Genomic DNA, 20255 nt, shown 5'->3' with positions numbered 1-20255 from the left:
ACCAAGAAACTGGGCTCTAGGGCGCTTGGGTGGCTCAGCTGGTTAAGCAACTGCCTTCGGCTCAGGTCATGATCCCAGGGTCCTGGGATCGAGTCTCACATCAGGCTCCCCCTGCTCTGCGGGGAGTCTGCTTCTCCCTCTGCCTCTGCCTGCCACTCCCCCTGCTTGTGCTCTCTCTCTGTCAAATAAATAAATAAAATCTTTAAAAAAAAAAAAAAAAAGAAACTGGGCTCTAACCCGAAAGCAACAGAGGCAGTCCTTCTGGGGTCCCCAAAGCATTTTCCCTAGGGCTTACTTTATCCAAGATTTTCGCGTGTATCAGAAACATCTGTTGTAGGGGCGCCTGGGTGGCTCAGTTGGTTAAGCGACTGCCTTCGGCTCAGGTCGTGATCCTGGAGTCTCGGGATCGAGTCCCGCATCGGACTCCCTGCTCAGCAGGGAGTCTGCTTCTCCCTCTGATCCTCCCCCCTCTCATGTTCTCTCTGTCTCATTCTCTCTCTCAAATAAATAAATAAAATCTTTAAAAAAAAAAAAAAAAGAAACATCTGTTGTAAAAAGGGACATCACCATTATCATTCTCTTTGTCCTTCTCCTGAGGTAACCCTCCAAAATCCCCACTGGCTATCAAAAAAGGATCCTCTGGACCTTTGGAAGAGCCTCAGCCTTAAGTCCCTACAAGAGCTTCACAGAAGGGCCCTGGGAGGGCCTCCATTTTATATTTGGAGGAACTAAGGTTTAAGAAGCACAGCTCGTGTCAGAACTAGAGCCTGGCAGTCAATACCCATCCCACATACCCTTCCCTCTGGGAAGACCCGGGATTCCACAGAGGTCTGTGGACCCCCACCCAAACTGCCCACGAGTCTCCCCAGAGCGAGGTTACCTTGTGACAGGTTCATGGAGGGGGCCTAGCTCAAGTCTTTCTTCTCACCCCAAAGGGGCTCTGCCTTCCCTGCTCTCTTCCACCCGAGACCCAGGGAGCAGGTAGAGGAGCACCAGACACAGGGTGAGTAGGCTTGGCCTTACCATCCTTAACACAACACGCCACCCCCTTGCTGGACCTCAGTGCAGTTCAGTTTCCTTTGGTAATCTATAAAATGGAGACTGGCTTAGAACACTGGTTTACTAGCTTTTAACCAAAAAATTAACAAAACAAAAAACCCAAAATCTTACAAGTGAGCTTAATACATAAAAATGATAAAAGGTAGTTATACTGGTTGAGGTATGGGTGGGGAGCCTCATACCCTTACCCCCACCCAGGAAGCACCCAGGGTACCATCTGTCAACTTCTGAGACCCAAGGGAACAAGTCTGGAAAACACTGGTCTGGCAGTTCCCAGGGGTCTTTCCACTTTAGGATGCTCAGTTTCAATGCTCAACTGACAAGGTTAGTACCATGGGCTCAGAACCTATGTCTCCAATGAGCAAGGCACCAGAACCTTCTGATACCCGTCACATTCAGGCTACGGAAGAGTCTAGACCTGCTTCTAAGCCATGAGGCTGTGTCTAATACCTAATGTTCCCCCAGTCCTACCCACACTCATGAAGCCCATTCCCACCTCCTCAGGACTCAGGAATAACAAATAGCATCTTTAGTTATAAGAAATAATCCTGCTTGTCCCTAAATTTCTACCATTAGCAATTCATCCTTTTGGGTAAAGGGCTTGCCAGTTCCCCTAGAAGGCGACATTCAGCCCACACACTTTGGGTAAACAGGTCACCAGGTCCATTCCTCCTCATGAGAAGCAGAAGAGTAATTACATCCTGGGCACTCAAGGTAGGCCCAGTGACCGAAGGAGCAGATGACAAACCTCACCCTCACTGCCACCTCCCCTTGGCCTCCCCACATAACCATCCTCGCCCTCCCACCCCCTGGCCACCTTTAAGCCTGAAGCACTCGAGACAAATTCCACCGGGTTCTTTGTTGGCCCGACCAACCCAGCCTCTTCTTCCAGCCTCAGGGGCTCAGACCTTCAGCCTCTCAAGTTCCTTAGCTCTTCCGTGATGTAATGACACAGAATCCAGAGGTGCTAGGAAACAGAGAGAGACCCCCCTTCCCTAGAGGCAGCCATCAGGAGACACAAAAGCCTCCCCCCGCCCCCGCCCCAAATCAGTCCTCCTCCATGCCCTCCTCCAGCCACTTGAAATAGTGGACATCTCCTTGGTCCATGGGAAGACTGAAGACTTCTGGGATTTCAAAAGGATGCACCAACCTTTGGAAAGAAAGCAGAGCCCTGTAAGTGATGAGGGTTAGAACCAGCCTATGCAATTAGACCCAATTGGAAGGTGTCACCTGAGCTGCCCTGCGATCTGCCGTAGCCCACCTTGTCCAGCGCAGTGGCCCACCACTTCTGAGCCTGTTTCCCACCTGTCAACAAGTGGGGAGTTGGGCCAGATGGCTTTAGTCTCACAGTCATGGGTTCAAATTCTAAGTCTGCCCCTCCTCATAGCTATGGAACTATGGACAGGTCACTTCATTTCTCCAAAGGCCCTACAAAAGAGGGGATAAAAATAGTCCCTCCGTGACTAGACTGCCAAGGATTAAATGCGATGAGGCACATGAAGCGCTTACCTGGTATACTGACCAGCCTTGTGTGCCCTGGTTAAATGTCACTTACTATCTTCATTACTATCCCACACTCATCACTGTGCCTTCCCCAAACAAGCCCCACCCCCCCATACCTCCGGATTCTCCTGTCCATCTATAAAGTTCTCTGTTGATCACTTAAAAGCTTATCTATCCCTCAAGTCCCAACTCAACCACTGACCTTCTCCAAGGGATCTTCCTCGACTATCCAAACCCACAGGGATAGACTCTCTCTTCTCTCCATTTCTTTCACCTGGCCCTCAGCACACAATGCAAGTTCTTTTCACTTCTCAGACCAAAGATATATGAGGCCTTGGGCCTCAGTCCCCCATCTGTCAAATGGGGTGATAATCCCCTGCTTCCTTTCCAGTGAAAGAGGCACTGTCGAATTCTCATGAGACAGCATACTTAGGAATCATGACACATGCACAGGTGCTCAAACATTTGGGAGTTGGGGTAATTTTATCCAGTGACTCAAGATAATGAATTTTCTTATTTTAGGGACATACATCAGTGTACGTATTTGTTTGTTTTATTTTGGGGGGGGGTGAGGGGCAGAGAGAGAGGGAGAGAAAATCTTAAGCAGGCTCCATGCCCAGCGCAGAGCCTGACATGGAGCTCAATCCCAGGATCCTGAGATCATGACCTGAGTTGAAATCAAGAGCTGGATGCTTAACCGACTGAGCCACCAGGTACACCTATTATTATTTTAAAAGAACTAAAATATTTTTTTAATTTATCAGTTTTAATTTCTAACACAATAAACTTTAATATAACCCATGCAAACAAAGCTCCTCTGGCCCCTCGATAATTTTTAAACATGTAAAGGGATCCTGAGACCAAAATTTTGAGAACCATTGTCAACAAACTCATTCTAGCCTCTCATTTTACAGATGATGAATCTGAGGGGCAGGGATGTGCCCAGGGTCATGTGGGAGGTTGGTGACTAGGCTCTAGTCTCCTGATTTTCAAGCTTATTCACTTAGTCCCTAGTACGTCCCTGCCTGAGAAGAGATGCCAACATTACCTGATATAGCTGGATAGCACGTGGACCTTGGAAGTCTTTGTCTTTATTAGCTGTAAAAGAAAAAAAAAAAAAAATCCCTGCTTTAGGGAGGACCTCAGGCCCAGTTGCGCAGCTACTGATCCATCTGGCCACTCAGGAAACAGCATTCCTACAGGTGACCAGGCCCTGGTGCATTCACAAATTAGCCTAGGGCATCTGATGTGGGGCAAGAACCTCAATCGGTTGATCTTTGCTCAATTTTCCTTGGAACCTGGGAAAAGGCCTTGGTCTCACTCTTCCTCTATCAAGGCCCCAACCCCCCCATCCTCACTCACCAACAGGATTTCAGTGGCTTCTTCGATTTCTCCATTCCAAAAGTACCTAGAAGAAGAGAACAAAAGCAAATTATGATGCTCACAAGATGAGCCCAGTGAGATGCCTGACCTGGCCCAGTCAGGTGACTTACCAAGGTAGAAACTTTAAAATCTTTCCAAGCCCACATAAAAATATCTGGAATTGGCCAAGTCCCCAAAGGTCATCTAGTCCAACCATTCTAATGAATGCTTCTAGCAGCTGCCTAAACGTTCCTGGGCGTGAGAGGTTCACCATCTCTTGAAGAAGTCCATCGATCTACCTTACAGGCTAGAAAACATGAGATGGTTTTCTTTATGGCATGCCAACATCTGCCACCCAGTCGTTTTCTCCAACTTCCATATGAAGAGCCACCTCAGGGCAGCCCTGCAGAAACTCTTATGTTTTCTCTCCTCCAAACTGGGCATCTCCAGCTCTTTCGGATTTTATTTATCTTAATAAGAGAGAGTCTCAAACACACTTTGCACTAAGCACGGAACCTGACGTAGGGCTCGATCTCACGACCCTGAGATCACGAACTCAGCCGAAACCAAGAGTTGGACACTTACCCGACTGTGCCACCCAGGCACCCCTTCAGCTCTTTCTATGCTCATCCTATACTCCTGGCTTCTAGGCCCCTCCCATCCTTTGGACTAGTGCTACTTTTATTATTGACTCTCAAAGTGGAGTGCCCACAAATGGATAATTAAAAAAGCACAGGAGACTTCAGGGAAAGTGAGCCTTATAACATATGAAAACAGGTCCAAAAGTTAAAAAACAAAGTCAGTAATGAAGTTCAGAAAAGAGTCCAAAAACAGTATCAATGGAAGGGAAAGAAAGTTGGCCTGAAAATATCTACACTGACTCAGGGCAAGTCTAAGATGACCTAGGCCACTGGTGCTACGGTGAAGGGGTCAATTATAAAAAGGATGGACATATGAAGGGAATGTGAGGCTGAAATTCTGTTCTAGTTCCCAAGCACTGGTTCCCAGACTGGCTTTATGTGAATCACCTACACAATTTTTTAAAAATTCAGTGACCCAAGCCCCACTCTCAGGGAGAATGATAGAGCAGATCTAGAATGGTGCTCAGGAATCTAAAACACAGCCAAATTTGGGAGCTATAGCTATAGATGATGTGAGTCCTGCGGGGATGACATCGCTGGGGGAGGGGTGTGGAGGGAGCTTCCATTATAGAGTACTTTTCTGTTTTGACCTTCACAGTAGATATTCTCTCTCCTCCCCCACCCTTCCTCCCCCCACCCAGCCAGGGGAAGAAGGAGATGAGAAACAGGCTAGGATGGGAGAGATTGAGGCACAAGACAAATCCTGCACAGCTGGTACTGGGATGCTGACATATTTTTATGAGGGAAATGGAAAGACCAGAATTAACTCAAGTGAGGGTGTTAAAGAAATGAAAGGCAAATAACCCAGAAACAGCTTGTCACATAAGCCAACCCCTCAAAGTTTTCCAGAGAATTCAAAAGCAGTGGGAATTATTTTCTTTGATATCCCTAATAGGCTTACTCAGGGATGGAATGCCCAGTCGGGCTTCTTTGCTAACAGCAAGCTAACTAATTTAAACAAAGAATGTGCAAACAAGATTCGCTTTTTCTGAACTATAGGTCTTTTTCCTCCCTTCTCCATACACAGCCTATTTTTGCTTTTGTTGGTTGACAGAAATCCCCTAGGTGACTTCCTCCGAATACAAATTAACAATGAACTGTTCATTAAACAAATACCCAGCAGTTGAGTGCTCTTTCCACCAGCCAGGACCTGACCTAGCACCCCCACACCCTTCTACAGGCCATAGCAAAACTCACAGTGAGGATGCCTTGGGCAGGATGTTCACAGAGGCAGCCAGCTTCTTATCCAGGCTAGCCCTAAAGCAAACAGACAGAGTCACAGTCACCAAGGTAAGTACCCAACATCTTAAGAAAAGGGACAAGGGACAGGAGTTCTTGGGAACTACTCTGGTTTCCTGAGAACCATTTAGAGCAACCCTTCCCCCTCAAGCCAACACATTCCATAACCAGCATGTACACCACAGAACTTCTAAAGACAGCGCAGTTTATAAATCCTTCCCTGGGTGGGGAGGAAAGGAAGGAAGTAGCTATGGCAAGGCAGTTTTAAGGACAGGCCCAGTCTGTTTGGGGAAGGGAAACTGATTAACACTGGACACAAGACCTGGATTCCATTTCCGACCTTGCATGTGACTTTAACCATGTTCTTTCTTTCATTCTAAGAATAAGTATTTGAGCCCCTACCCAAGATAGGCATGTCCCCCTCACTAAAGCTGACTCTCCTGTACAATAACAGGATCAGTTCAGTCAGCGGTTTCCAACCCTTCCACCATCATTTTAGTCTATCACCATCTTCTGCTTTTATCTCTTGGGTATGTGTCGGGCTGACACTCACTGCTTCTGATCTGTAGATACCCACGTGACCACACAGAACAGCTATAAGTCCAAGTAAAAGCAAAAAAAAAAAAAAAATCATACCCTGTGTTTGGCAAATATAGGCTCTTTTCACCTTTTTTATGTAAAGGTTTCCACCATAGCTCTAAGAGCACAGCCATCACTTTGCAGACCTCTAAGATTTTTTGGGCAGACCACAGCTTGGAGCTCCTGGTCTGATGTTCTGATTCCTGTGCAGAGTCCCGGGGAACACAGAATTAGTGCAGGTGTCACAGAAACAGGGGCACCACCAAATCATCGATGCAAAGAAGCATACCCAAGCAACAAAACCGGAAGCCCTCAGAATCAGGCCGGCCCTGACCAACCTTTCTCAGGTCTCAGGCCGCCAAGGGTGGGCTGGTCTCTGTGCTCTGAAGTGCTTGGACCCTGCCAGATAAACCTCATCTGAGCCCTACACACCGATCCCTCCTGCCCTCAGCTGCTGCCAAGAGAACTGACCTACTTTCTCTTCCATGAGTTCCAGGTTCAACAGTACTCTTTTTAAGGCTCCACATTAATGTGGCATTCCCTTGGAGAGTTCCAGAGCTAAATAAGTCCCTGACTGTAAGGAGAGGCACATGGCACAAATCTGTTTAAGCAACCATGGCAAGTCTTACTCATTCAATGGTCCACTGAGAAATGACATTTTATTGCTCCTGAAGGTGGCAAGGAAACACAAGGAGTGAGTTAAACCTTTAAAAAAAATAATCCCATTGTCTCAAAGGCCCAGAATGTAAACTCCTCAGTGCTGATCACAGCAACCTGTCCATAGGTAAAAGACTGTAGAAATATGGAGGACTGTGTTATTCAAAACGACCCTATAGCCAAAAAAAACCCAAAACAAAAACAAAAACACAACCAGAGAGCGTGAAAGCAAAAGAGAGCACATCAGCTGACTGACACACAGGCTCATCTGAGGAGAGCAGAAGACAGAGACACATGGAGCTGTTAGGGCCTTGAGAAACTGCCAAGTTCACAGACTAGTGAATCACAGACCACAGACATGGTTTGGCTCTTATAGAATTTTTAAAAATTTTTAAAGGTTTTATTTATTTATTCATGAGAGACAGAGAGAGAGAGAGACAGAGGCAGAGGGAGAAGCAGGCTCCCCGCGAAGCAGGGAGCCCGACGCGGGACTCGATCCCAGGACCCTGGGATCACGACCCTAGTCGAAGGCAGATGCCCAACTGACTGAGCCACCCAGGCGTCCCCAGAATTTTTAAAAATTTTGACTTTGTTACTAATATTTATTATTAGGATATTTCACACTCAAAAAACCAGATTATCTATCTTCTCAGCAGAAAGTAAGCCTGGTAACATTACAACTACAGTCTGACAAGGTCACGTTTAGCTAGAGCTGAGCAGTGGCTACTCCCTGGAGGCGTGACATCCGCTTCTCAGGTCCACACAGTTCCCACTGCTCTTCTTCCTCCCAACACACAGGGAGAGTCAGGGCTGCTATCCACCATCACCCACCCTCATGACACTCCAGCCCACTTTGCTCATTTAGGGGCCTGCCTGTAGGTATCTGTGTTTGCGCCCGGATCTAATCCATTTCCCTCTATATACAGGAGATGGAAGCCCAGGGAAGGAAGACTTGCCTAAGGTCCTATGTGGAGTTGGCAACAAAGAGGACACTAGAATCAGGTCTTCTGATTCAACACTCAGGATTTTCACCCCGGCCCCAATAAGAAATGTTTCTAGGTAATTTTTCTAGCTAAGGATGTGTCTTTCAATGAAGAGATCTAAGAACCTGCCAGGAACCAGAACTGAACTGACCCAGAATTGAGAGGCAGCAGACTAATCTCTGAAGAACACTACAGAAGACAGCCACTAGCCCAGAGCTAAGGGACCTGGCCCCAGTGCTGGTTCTGTAGCTAAGCTGGGGTTCCTGCCTGCTCCTGTTCATGGGGCCCTCCCCATCATGTACCATTTACTCTCCTTCTATAAACCCTGGCAACTAAACCTGTCTGCCTCTTTTCTATCGAAACCATTAATAAAAACTACGAAACAAATTAGGTTGAGTGAGAGCCCCACAGCCATATTCCCTAAAGGCTCCACTTCAGACCTGCAGGTCAAGCGAGTGGACTAACAAACCGTAGAGACAACAGGAAATGCTCATTACTCAGCCCTGCCAGCACCCAGTAAGAACGCGTTACGTACCAGCAACTACGAGGAAACCCCAAAGGAGAAAAGGCCACCCTGAGTCATGAGTGGGCGCAGGCAGGGGAACTGCCACAGAAGATGAGAGCAACAGTCCCTGTCTGGAGGCCACGGGGGAACCAGAGCAGGCAGGAACATGGAGGCAACCATCCAGGTGAGTAGCTGGGATGTCACGGCAGGAGCAGGTGGACCCCTGGAATCTCCCAGGGCCCAGGCAGCAGTGATGGAGTGCTTGTTGCCAGGCAGGAGCACTAAATGTGCCAGGAGAGCCATCACGAGGGCCCCCAGCCCCCACTCACTGAAAACAGTGCTGCATAATGCCAATTCCTGGCAGCCCTTCTGCACCCCCCCCCACAAACGTGACTAAAAAGATGAGAGAGGTCCCAATTAATCCCAAGTAACTGAGGAAGGTCAATAACCAAGAGAGACAAAACTGAACAAACAGAAGAATTTACACAAGAGAATCAGTTAATAGAACATTCAAAACCAAGCTTTTAAAATAAGTATAATTATATATACTTGAAAGTTGCTGAGAGCAAATCTTCAAAGTTTTCACCACACACACATACAAAAGGCAACTATGTGAGGTCATGGATGTGGTAACTAACCTTACTGTGGTAATCATTTAGCAATATGTATTTATATAAAGTATCAAGTGGTACACCTTAAATTTATACAATGTTATATGTCAATAATTGGTCAATAAAACTGGAAAAAAATTTAAAATATATTAAGTATAATTAATATCTACAGAGAGATAAGACAAAGTTATTGCATCCATAAAATATGATCAATTATGAAATAAGAGCAGTTGGTTATTAAAAAAAATTAGAAATCTTGAAAAGTAAAACTATTAAAAAACTATTTTTAAAAACTTATAATTGTTTAAACAAAAAAGCAGGAGGGCTGAATAGCAAAAGAGCTGAGAAACAAAGAAGAGAGAAGACTGCTCCAAATTCTCCCAGCATGTAGAATAAAGAAACAGAAAAATATAAAAGTTCAGTCCCAGAGAACAAATTCAACATCTACCTAACTAGGAGTTCCAGGAAACGGACACAGAAAGAATAGAGAAAGAATATTTACCAAATGAATAGTTGAACATTAAGATAGAGAGAAACTCCTAAAATCAGAGACCAAAAGCATTACCTACAAAGAACGAGACTCAACAAACACCTGACTTCTCAACAGAACCTTGGATGCAAGAAGTCAACAGAGACCTCTCCCCAAGCATACATGGATCCATTTACTGAACTGGCCTTTCGACTAGTTAGGATCCAGGAATTAGAGTCCTTGTCCTCCCAATACCCCACCTCACAGATGTGAGCTGACACTGTTCCCTGACAGGACCCAGAGTGGCTGATTCAAACAGTTTAGCACATACCCTAGGTACACCAGAAGCATTAAAGGGATTTCAATTCCTAGCTGCTAAATATTATGGTCGTATTTCTGGAGTAATCATGGGTTCTTTCAGGCAAGTGCTAGTCTCCAAATATAACATTGTGTAATAGGGAAAACATAGACATTCTGGTTGGGGGAAGAAAAATGGAAGAAATTGCAAGGTTAATCTGTGACCAAGAATTTGGAAGCTGTTGTGTCCCTAAAGACCAGATTCAACATTTTAAAACACTGTAACTTAGTCTATCAATTTCAAGATGGCTGAGTTTATAGAGTAAGCCAGTCCATCACCCTCCAGACCCATTAACCCTCTTCAAAGTCACAGCTATAAAAAGAAGTGATGGGGGACATTCAGATACAACAAACATTTAGTGAGCATCTGCTATGTCCACTTTACTGGGGTAAGAACTGTACATATTTCATATCATTTAACCCTCACAAGGGTCCTGTGAGGTAAGTGGCATTATCCTATGCTATAACTCAGAAAACTAATGCTTTGAGAAAGAAAGCAACTTGCCCAGGGTCACACAGTTACTGACGTGGCACAGCCAAGATTCAAACCCTGGTCTGATTGTAAGTCCAGTGCTCTTTGTACCACACCATAGCTGCTTTTAAAGAAATTTGCCAAATACTGGGATGCCCGGGTGGCTCGGTCGTTAAGCGTCTGCCTTCGGCTCAGGTCATGATCCCAGGGTCCTGGGATCAAGCCCCGCATCGGGCTCCCTGCTCGACGGGAAACCTGCTTCTCCCTCTCCCACTCCCCCTGCTTGTGTTCCCTCTCTTGCTCTCTCTCTCTCTCTGTGTCAAATAAAGAAATAAAATCTTTAAAAAAAAAAAAAAAGAAAGAAAGAAATTTGCCAAATACTGGGGCGCCTGGGTGGCTCAGTCAGTTGATCATCCAACTCTTGATTTCGGCTCAGGTTATGATCTTGGGGATGTGGGATCAAGCCCCACCATTTGGCTCCACGCTCACTGGGGAGTCTGCCTGGGATTCTTTCTCTCTCCCTCTGTCCCTCCCCCTGCTCGCACACTCTTCTTTCTCTGTCTCTCTCTAAAATAAACAAATCTTGAAGGAAGGAAGGAAAGAAGGGAGGGAGGGAGGAAGGGGGAGAGGAGGAGAGGGGGAGAGGGGGAGAGAGAGAGAGAGAGAGAAAGAAAGAAAGAAAGAAAGAAAGAAAGAAAGAAAGAAAGAAAGAAAGAAAAGAAAGAAAGAAAGAAAAGAAAGAAATTTGCTAAATACATGGAATAGCCTCCTCCTCCTCACTTGCCATGGTGAGCACCTCTAGGAGTAAGCTAAGAGAATATCTCTAAGAAGAAAAAGAGCTGAGCCAAGTATTAGAAGACTTAAATTCTCAGCCTGCAGAGTTCCCTTGTCCTCTGACCTTAACACCTTGGGCAAGCCACCTAGCTCTCTGGGCCTCATATCCCTTAAACGCTCCCATGCACCACTCAACATTTTCAGGCCCAGCAACAGGATCTGTCGGGGGATCATACAGCCATGCTTCTCTTATCACCTCAAGCAGATAGCCGTGTAGTGGACATAGTGGAGTATCCCGATAGCTCCCCCAGCCTCCTGGGGCAGCACCTAAGCCCCTTCACCGTACCTGGCAATATCTCTGGCAATTTGCTCATTGGGACAGTTGACAAAGACGATGGAGTAAGTGCCGGAAACATAGCTGCCGGTGACAGCTGAATGGAGCCGCAGGCTAAGGGTCCTGAATATGGGGTATGACAGGAAAGAAGCTGTCAGGATCTACATGGTAGGGAGAAAAAAGCACAGGTCAGCAGTGACATGGCCAATTCACGATCTGCCAGCTCAAGCAAATTGTAACCAAGGCTAAGCGTCATTTTTTCATCCCCATTCCCCATCCACAAAATAATTCCTGGTATCTGTATTGAGCTTTAGTGCTTAAGTTTTTGTGCCTAAATATTTTCCTCTGCATTTTGCAGGTGATAAAAAAATGGAGGCTCAGAAATCAAGATCACATAGTTTGTAATTGGTGAAGCCAAGATTAGGAATCGTCATCTGGATGAGCAGAAGTCCATTCTTATTGTATAAAACTGCTATTCGAGGTAATGCCAACTGGAATCCACTGACCTACTATCATCCTATGGGGATTATTTATGAATGATCTACTGATGTCGTAGAGAGTTAATTTCACCTCCATTCATTTGTGTCTGTGCAGGCACTGTGGGTAGTCCAGTGGAAAAGGTAGCCTAATTCAAAGTAATGTGACCTGTGTTGTTGTAACTGAGAGGTGGTAGGACCTAGAGGAAGGTTGTACCTGAGGGAGCAGAAGAGGCTTCAAAGGGAAGGTACCGTCTAAGTTGGATCTGAAATCATAAGTAAGTTTACAAGAGGAGAGGGAGGTACTCCTAGTAAACGTTAATATGTACAAACTCAAGAGGTATTAAGGGATAGATGAGATCTCCAATCTGCAGGTATGATATCAGGAGGAAATGAGACTGGCTAGCCTTATAAAGAGAAGGGTCAGTCAGAGGAGTTTGGGGTTTGTACTCATGGGATAGGGTGCTGTCGGAGGTTTTTAGGTAGGAGAGTAATAAACGTGGTCAAGTTGGGAAGAATAACATTAGAGAGAGGAGTGACCAGAAGGCCGTCTACTTAAAAGGCCACTACAATGATCTAGGAAACAGACCTTAAGATCTTGAGCAAAGAAGATGGCAGTGACAATGTGAGAGCAAAAGACACTCAAGATACAATTGTTCTTACTATTTTAATGATAAACATTTAAAATAAGAGGAACTGGAAACAATTGGAGAACGGCTTCCATTCCAGGGCTCTCTGCTTGGGGGAGATCATGGAGCTATTAACAGGATAGAGGCGACTTGAAAGGAGGCCCGCAGTGACTCAGGCAAGGCTGAACAGAAGTGCGCTTCTCCTGCCTCCCAGCCCAGGGCTCAGGCCTCACTCAAACAAGCCTCTGTCCTCCCACTCCTTCCACAGTATTGCCTGGAGCCTGGCTCCTACTTCTTGGCAGGGCCTGAGCAGCGTTTTTAATGTTTGGAGTTTCAGTTTGACTAGAGGCCTGTCTGGGTTGGGCTCCTCAATCCCTCCTACTACCTCCGCCAACACCTCCAAATCAAAATACCAGTCCTCTGAACTAAGCCAGTGACCACGCAAGAACAAAAGAACCAGGCTTCTCAATGAAGCTTTTATTGCACGTGTGTGTTTTCTAATGACAACTCAACTAGACTGTAAGAAAAAAGTAAAAGCACTAGAGAGCAGGATTTAAATCCTAGTGCCAGTACTGCTAACTGCCTGTGGCCTTCGACAAGTTACCTCCTCTCCCTTCTGTAACTGTTACTTAGAGAATGCAGATTCTGACACTTCTACTGCCTATCTCAGAGTTGTCATGGGTTCAAACCGGATAGGAAAAAGACTTTGTAATCACTGATCCGATAAAGAAAGGCACCGTGCTTTGCTCATCACTGTACCCCCCACACAGTTCATGGCACGCAGAAGGTTCACAATAAATACTTATAAACTAGCGAATTAATAATTACACCAGCAAGATGTGGTTATTAAGACTAAATAGTGGGGACATCTGGGTGGCTCAATCGGTTAAGTGTCCGCCTTTGGCTCAGGTCATGATCCCAGGGTCCTGGGATCAAGTCCCACATTGGGCTCTCTGCTCAGTGGGGAGCCTAGAGCCTGTTTCTCCTTCTCCCTCTGCCTGCCGCTCTGTCTACTTGTGTGCTCTCTGTCAAATAAATAAATAAAATCTTAAAAAAAAAAGACTAAATAGTGAAGTAGACAGGGCTTTTGAGTCACTGGCTTTGGCTTTGACCAGAGAACTGGATATACTAAAACACTGTAAGGCTCCAATGACTCTAAAGTGGCTTCCAGCACAGAATCTAGACAAAAGGGGTAGTGGCCTGTCCCCTAACCAAAAAAGCCATTCCTAGGGAAGATCTGGAACATTTCATCCAGTAGGTATCAGTGGGAAACTGCACTTACAGGATTAACTATAAACTCACCTAAAATGTATTGAAACTCATATGAACTCATAGTCAAAATGCTAAGAGGTAAATGGGCCCTCAGGTATCTAAGATAACCCATCATTTCACAAACAAGGTAACTGAGACAGAACATACAGAAACTCTGTGATAGAACCAAGACTAATCCAAGACTCCTGCATCCCACTGTGGGTTCTTTGAACTGCAGTGAGCATGCCTAGGAATGGGTTTAGTGGGGTCATTTCAGCTTCACATACTCCAGTGGTTCTCAACTCAGAGGAATTTTGCCCCCGGGGGGACATCTGACAACGTCTAGAGACAATTCTGACTGTCATGACTGGGGAGGAGATGCTCTTGGCATCTAGTAGGTAGGTAGAGGCCAGAGTTGCTGCTCACATCCTTCTGTTGTTCCACTGATCACAGTGAAGGACAGACAGCGTTTACACATGTCTCCCCCACTGGGCATGAGCTCTACAGTCTCATTCATTTTCACACGTGCAGGACTTTACCACCCTTGACAGGGAGATTTGAGAAATGTTTGTGGACCTAGCAACAATGTGTTGGAAGCATGAGAGGACAGTTTGGAACCAAGGGTGGACTACAATATATTCATTCTATGACATATTCTGTGACATTCTATGAATGCAAAATTGACAGAAAATACACACATCAGAATATTCCCCAATAGAAATATTATAATGGAAAAAAGATTCACTATAATTTTTAAAGTCTTTATAACATTTTCATACTTACCTTTTACTAAACACTTTTTCTAATTTTACATTCTTTTAAAATATTTTATGTATCCCTTTGGTTCATATTTCATTCTGCCATTTTTTTTGTCCTGGAATATTTACATAGCTTTGAAGAGGTTATGATTGACTTTACAACCTGTGTTAAGGCAGAAGGGGCCTCAGAAGCCACCCAGTGGTTCTAAGCTTGTAATTGACCTAATTTTAAGGAACCTGTGATACTCTGGAATTTAGTGCTACATTGTGTTTAGCCATACATTTTCCTCGTACAAATCCACAATTTTCACACACACACACACACAAATCAAGAAAATCTACAGTTCCAAAAAGGTTAAGAGCCACTGATTTGTGCCAATTTTTCAGATGAGCAATGTAACGGCCAGAGAGAAGAAATCACCCAAAAAGTGAGCAAGGCTTCTGACCGTCTCCTACAGTTCTTTCCACCGCCCCGCTCAACCACCAACACCACACCACTGGTGGTGCTCTGTGGCCACTTCCAACCTTAACATTTGAAGATACTTCAGAGATGAGAAAACCAAACTCTTCTTCAAATGCAAAAAAACCCCCAAACAAACAACCAAAACAAACAAAAAACGAGATGGTGACCGCAAGAGAAAGGTTAAAAGAATCTACCATGTGACCCCTAGATCAGAACTCACCAGCAGACAGCCCATCACCTCCCCAGACAACCCTGGCAATGAAACGCAGCCCAGTCCTTCCTCCTCACAAAATGGGGAGTGAAGCGTTGCTGGTAATCTTCAGAAGCATGCTATACACTCTCCAGGACACCGGGGGGGGCCCGGGGGGGGGGGGGGGGGGGGGGGGAGGGTTGGAAGGGGTCGTGTGTCTCGGGAGATTCCCCCTTCCACCTCCTACCTGCCTGCTCCCAGCTCAAAATCCCAGGAGCAGAAAAAAGAAACACACCTTCTCCCCTCAATTCCCCAGGTTGGAGGTTCTAGGGGTGAGAGAGTTCACAGAGCCGTAGCATGGGACACTCACCAGGAAGCATATGAGGACAGAGAGCCGCAGACAGCCTGGCAGAGGGCACCCAGCGCCCAGCCTGTCCATGGCGTCGCTGGTAATTCAGTAGCACAGCCGTAGCAAACTGCAGCCTCGGGCTGAGCTGCAACCTGATGGGCGGGCACTGAGGGCCTACACTGCCCTATCCCCTCACCACCTGCTGCCTGCCCCACTGCCCAGCCAGGCCCCAGCCAGGCTGGCGGGGAGGACAAAGTGGAGGGGGAGGGGGCAGGGAAAGAGGGAGTAATTCTCACTAGGCAATTCTCTTCCTAGAAACAAAAACCCAGACACCATATGCTGACCTACAACCCCTGCAAAAATAAAAATACTAATTTTCCCTTCCCATTCTAACAACAAAAAAAATGATAAAATCCCCACATGTACAGATAAAGAGATCTAAGTTTCTTAGATATATAAAACTTCCAGAAACCACAGCACACAAACACTAATACACACACACAAAACTCTTCCACTTTATAGGGGCCCATCCTGCCTACAAAAACAAGTGAAGCACACATACATACATGCGTGCGCACACCCACACACACCCCTAGGATCTCACATCTAATTCTCCTTGGCTTAAACCTACGAACTCACTCATCTTTCTAGACCAGCTGCTCCGTGCAGCTTTTTGCAGGGTTAGTCCCACAGTCCTCTATTTCCCCTAAGGCACTTCGTACACACTTTTGTTGTAGCATTCGACATCATCAACTATGGGGAACTGCAAATAAGTAAGAAGAGCAGCAAGCTAATGACTGACTGCTGCCCTTCGGGGATGCAGAGTCCACTGATGCCAGGGTGTGCAATTTTTTAATCCAGCTTTTTATGTGAAATATCTTAATTTTCAAATGATATCTCTGGGGCAGGGGAAAGGACTGAGTACACAAGGCCACAACTAAACTTTCTTAAGGAAACTGTTCTATATCTGGATTGTGGTAGTGGTTACACAAGCGTTTTAAAAAATTCAACAAAAGGGCGCCTGGGTGGCTCAGTTGGTTAAGCGACTGCCTTCAGCTCAGGTCATGATCCTGGAGTCCCTGGATCGAGTCCCGCATCAGGCTCCCTGCCGAGCAGGGAGCCTGCTTCTCCCTCTGACCCTCCCACCTCTCACGTGCTCTCTCTCTCTCATTCTCTCTGTCTCAAATAAATAAATAAAAATCTTTAAAAAAAAAAAAAAAAAATAAAAAATTCAACAAAATTCAACATACACTTACGTTGGTGAATTCTATATTGTATGTAAACAGTACCTTAACAAGCCGGGGAAATGCTGGAAACCAATTCAAAATTGTTGTATGCTGGGTAAACCAAACAAAACACATCTGTTAGCCAAATCTGGCTTGCAGGCTGCCAGTTCACAGTCTTTGTGTTTAATTATCTGTTTACTGTCTGTCTCATTCCTTGGGACTCTAAGTTCTTAAAGGCCCACATTTCTCACCAGTGTCTGACAAAGTAGTTAATAAACCAGTTGTAGCCCTGGTCTTATCATTTACATAGTTAGCTGTGAAGACTCAGGCCAATTACATAAACTCTTTGAGCTCTGGGGCGGGGGGGACGGTGGTGTTGGTAAAGGAAGGGCTAATGCCACCTTCACAGGGGGGAGGAGGGATTAACAAAGAATACTGATGTAAGAATGTTGTAGAAAACGTAAGACCATGTCAGCTTTTCAAAAGCAAGTAGTCTCAGGACTCCTGGCGGGCTCAGTGGCAGAGCATGTGACTCTTGATTTCAGGGTTGTGAGTTTGAGCCCCACATTGGGTGCAGAGATTACTTAAAAATAAAACCTTTAAACAAACAAACAAACAAAAACCAGAAGCAAGTAATCTCATACTGACTACCATGGTTAACTCAGAAAATCTCCATTTGTGATTGAAGAACTTAGTATCTGTGGAAAAACTGGCTTAGAGAAAATGAAGCTGTGGTCCTAAGAAAACCTTTATATCCAAAGTCCAGTAAAATAAGTCAAGACTGTGATCTTTTATACCTATTACATTAATAAGAAATGTAGCCACTGTTAATGACCATTTACCTTAGATCCTGAGATGATTTCCTGAGATGATGTCCCCAATTTTAGCACAGGACCCCACACAGCTTATGCTCAATAACTGTTTGTTGAATGACTAAATGATACGGATGTGTGGCTGGTGATGATAAGGATGGTCATGATGAAGGGAGATGTTGGGGCAACAGGGGAAAAATGGCAAGAGATGAACTGTCATTTGGAAGGAACTGCCTCTGGATTCTCTTCCTTTAACTCAGGCACATCTACTCTCTCCAGATTCAATTCCAAGGTTAGATTCCAAAAGTCCAATTCTGCATTTATGGCTTTGGCAGATTCTTCAGATATAGTGAGAGTCTCAGTGCCACTGCTTGAGGGTCCAGGATCTTCTTCTGGAGGCTTCTTGTCCTCTTTCCTTCTCTCTACCTGCTCCTCCTTATGGGATTCAGATTCGGATTTAGACTCGGATTCAGATTCAGACTCCCCTTCAGACTCCGATTCTGTATCCATCTTCTTCATCCACACTACTTCCTCTTTGTTTGTGTCTTTTTCTTTCTTCAACTCCTTTGCTTTATTTTGAAGGTTCTTCTGTACCTCTTTATAGGTATATAACAATTTATTGAAGTCTTTTTTAAAGGCCAAACTTCGGTCCAGGAAAGGATCCATATCAATTGCAGCATCAATGAGGTCTGAGGCCTGGCGTAAGACAGCATTCAATTTCCTTAAATTCATCTTTACCTCTGGTTCCGGGGACCTGTCTTCTTCCGTATTTATTGATACAGACTCTCTCTCAGTTATGGCCAAAGCCTGAAACTTGAGCAGCTCATTAATTTCACCCTCTTCGATGTCAAGGAATTTAAAGTCCATCCGTTTTGCAGACTCTACGATTTTTGCAACTTCTTCATTAGCTCTAGGGAAACATGCATAATCATTCACAACATCATCCCAAAGTTTCCACCAGGCTTTATTAAGAGCAGCCGGTTTTATATCATCCATTGCCTCTTTTATCACTACCAAAGCATCAGCAATGTTGTACTGTTGCCATGTTTCTTTCAAAGTAAGACAGGGGTTTTTTTCAATACAGTCAGCAAAGTGGTCAAACATATGCTTGGTGTAATACCTCCTGAAGGCTTCAATTATACCCTGGTCCAAGGGCTGAAGATAGCTAGTGCCTTCCAGAGGGAGGAACACAATATCAACATTAGGATGAGCAAAGAATAATGAGTCTGGGTGATTGGGACCTCTGTCCAGAATTAGCAACACTCTGAACTCAAGATTTTTTTCTATTAAATAACTCCGGGCCTGATGGATAAAACAATTATGAAACCAATCCAAAAAGAGGGCAGCGGTTAATGATACTTTGGGGTGTGATCGCCAGAACACAGGAAGGCGGTTTTTATCTTTTTCCAAAAGACAAGTGGGATTGGGGTCTTTATAAAGCAGCAAGGGTTTTATCATTTTGTCACCGGCGGCGTTGGCACAAAAAATGAGGGAAATCCTGTCCTTAGCTTCCTCTAAGCTTTTGGGATTTTTGTCTTTTTCCCTAAAAGTACGTGAAGGCATGCACTTCCAGAACAGGCTCATCTCCTCGGCGTTGAAGACCTGTTGAGGCACGTAGCCTCTGGCTCTGATCAGTCTCTGGAGTTGTTTGGAATACTTGGGTGCCGACTGGGCATTCAGGGGTTCTTCCTCCCCCATCAACCTCGAATTTCGCAGACTGTAGCGATTTCTAAACTTCTCAAACCATCCCTTGCTCGCATGAAACTTATCCGGGTTGCCGTTCCCAGTGGTTTCCACCAGCTGCTTGTAAATGCGTTTGGCCTGGCTGCAGATGGCCTTCAGCGTCAGAGGCCGGCCCCCTATGGTCTGGTCCTCCACCCAGAAGGTTAACTCGGTCTCCATCTTCTCGATGTTTACATCACGGGGAATGCACAGCACCTTGGAGCACACCGGCGAAACACTCTCCATGCTGGCCCTGATGGCCTTCTCGTTTTTCTTAATGGTGCGCACGGTTGACTCGTTGACGCCAAACAGGCGCCCCACGTCGGTGTTACTCACGCCTTCTTCCAGCTTCTCGAGAATTTTCATCTTGTCTTCCAGAGGAATGACCCTCCGCCTCCTCTTGATTCGTGTCTGGCCCGGAAGCAGGATGCCCATAGCCTCCGCGCCGCCTGGGGTGGCCTCGGCCGCTGCCCAAGCCGCGGCGGCCTCCACCACCGCCGCCCTCGCCGCAGCCGACAGCCTGGCTCTGGGACCGGGCGGCCGCCCGCGAGGCCGTTTAACCTTCTGTGGGTCCTCATTGTCACCACTCCGCTTGCCGGGCATCTGACGCGCCTTCGCCCTCTGAGGGAAATACGCAAGCCGACCGGAAAGTCGGCCTCCGCGACCCACCAAGCGGCGCCCACGATGACACCCGGCCGCAACCCCGCAAACACCGGCGACAGTTGGCCCGGCCCCTGACGGCCTCCGTCTCGCGAGGCTTGGCGGCCCCGGAGCGCGCGCGCTGCCCGCCCGCCCCCACATTGCTATTGGTGCGGCCGGGGCAGCTCGCAGTCC

General features: G+C 46.1%; 1 protein-coding gene across 7 annotated transcripts; it reads right to left on the bottom strand.

The window, feature by feature from the left end:
• Positions 1-1887: 1887 nt before the first annotated feature.
• Positions 1888-20253, bottom strand: LOC116641121 (protein CutA homolog). 7 transcript variants are annotated; one of them, XM_032418612.1, is made up of 6 exons: positions 15683-16645; positions 11558-11706; positions 5763-5822; positions 3925-3970; positions 3611-3660; positions 1888-2209 (listed from the first exon to the last, which is right to left on the bottom strand). In XM_032418612.1, exons 1-6 carry the CDS (start codon positions 15749-15751, stop codon positions 2107-2109), a joined length of 477 nt encoding a protein of 158 aa, XP_032274503.1. In that variant the 5' UTR covers positions 15752-16645; the 3' UTR covers positions 1888-2106. The 7 variants fall into 7 exon arrangements, 2 of the variants coding, with proteins under 2 accessions (XP_032274503.1, XP_032274504.1); XM_032418613.1 differs by lacking the exon at positions 5763-5822; XR_004301135.1 differs by lacking the exons at positions 1888-2209; positions 15683-16645 and adding exons at positions 16951-16998; positions 17730-20253 and having other exon boundaries at positions 3346-3660; positions 3925-6586; positions 11558-11668.
• Positions 20254-20255: the final 2 nt, after the last annotated feature.

The sequence above is a fragment of the Phoca vitulina genome, unplaced genomic scaffold (assembly GCF_004348235.1).
Source record: "Phoca vitulina isolate PV1807 unplaced genomic scaffold, GSC_HSeal_1.0 scaffold21, whole genome shotgun sequence".
NCBI classification, from domain to species: Eukaryota; Metazoa; Chordata; class Mammalia; order Carnivora; family Phocidae; genus Phoca; species Phoca vitulina.
This window is presented reverse-complemented; position numbering and strand designations above follow the sequence as displayed.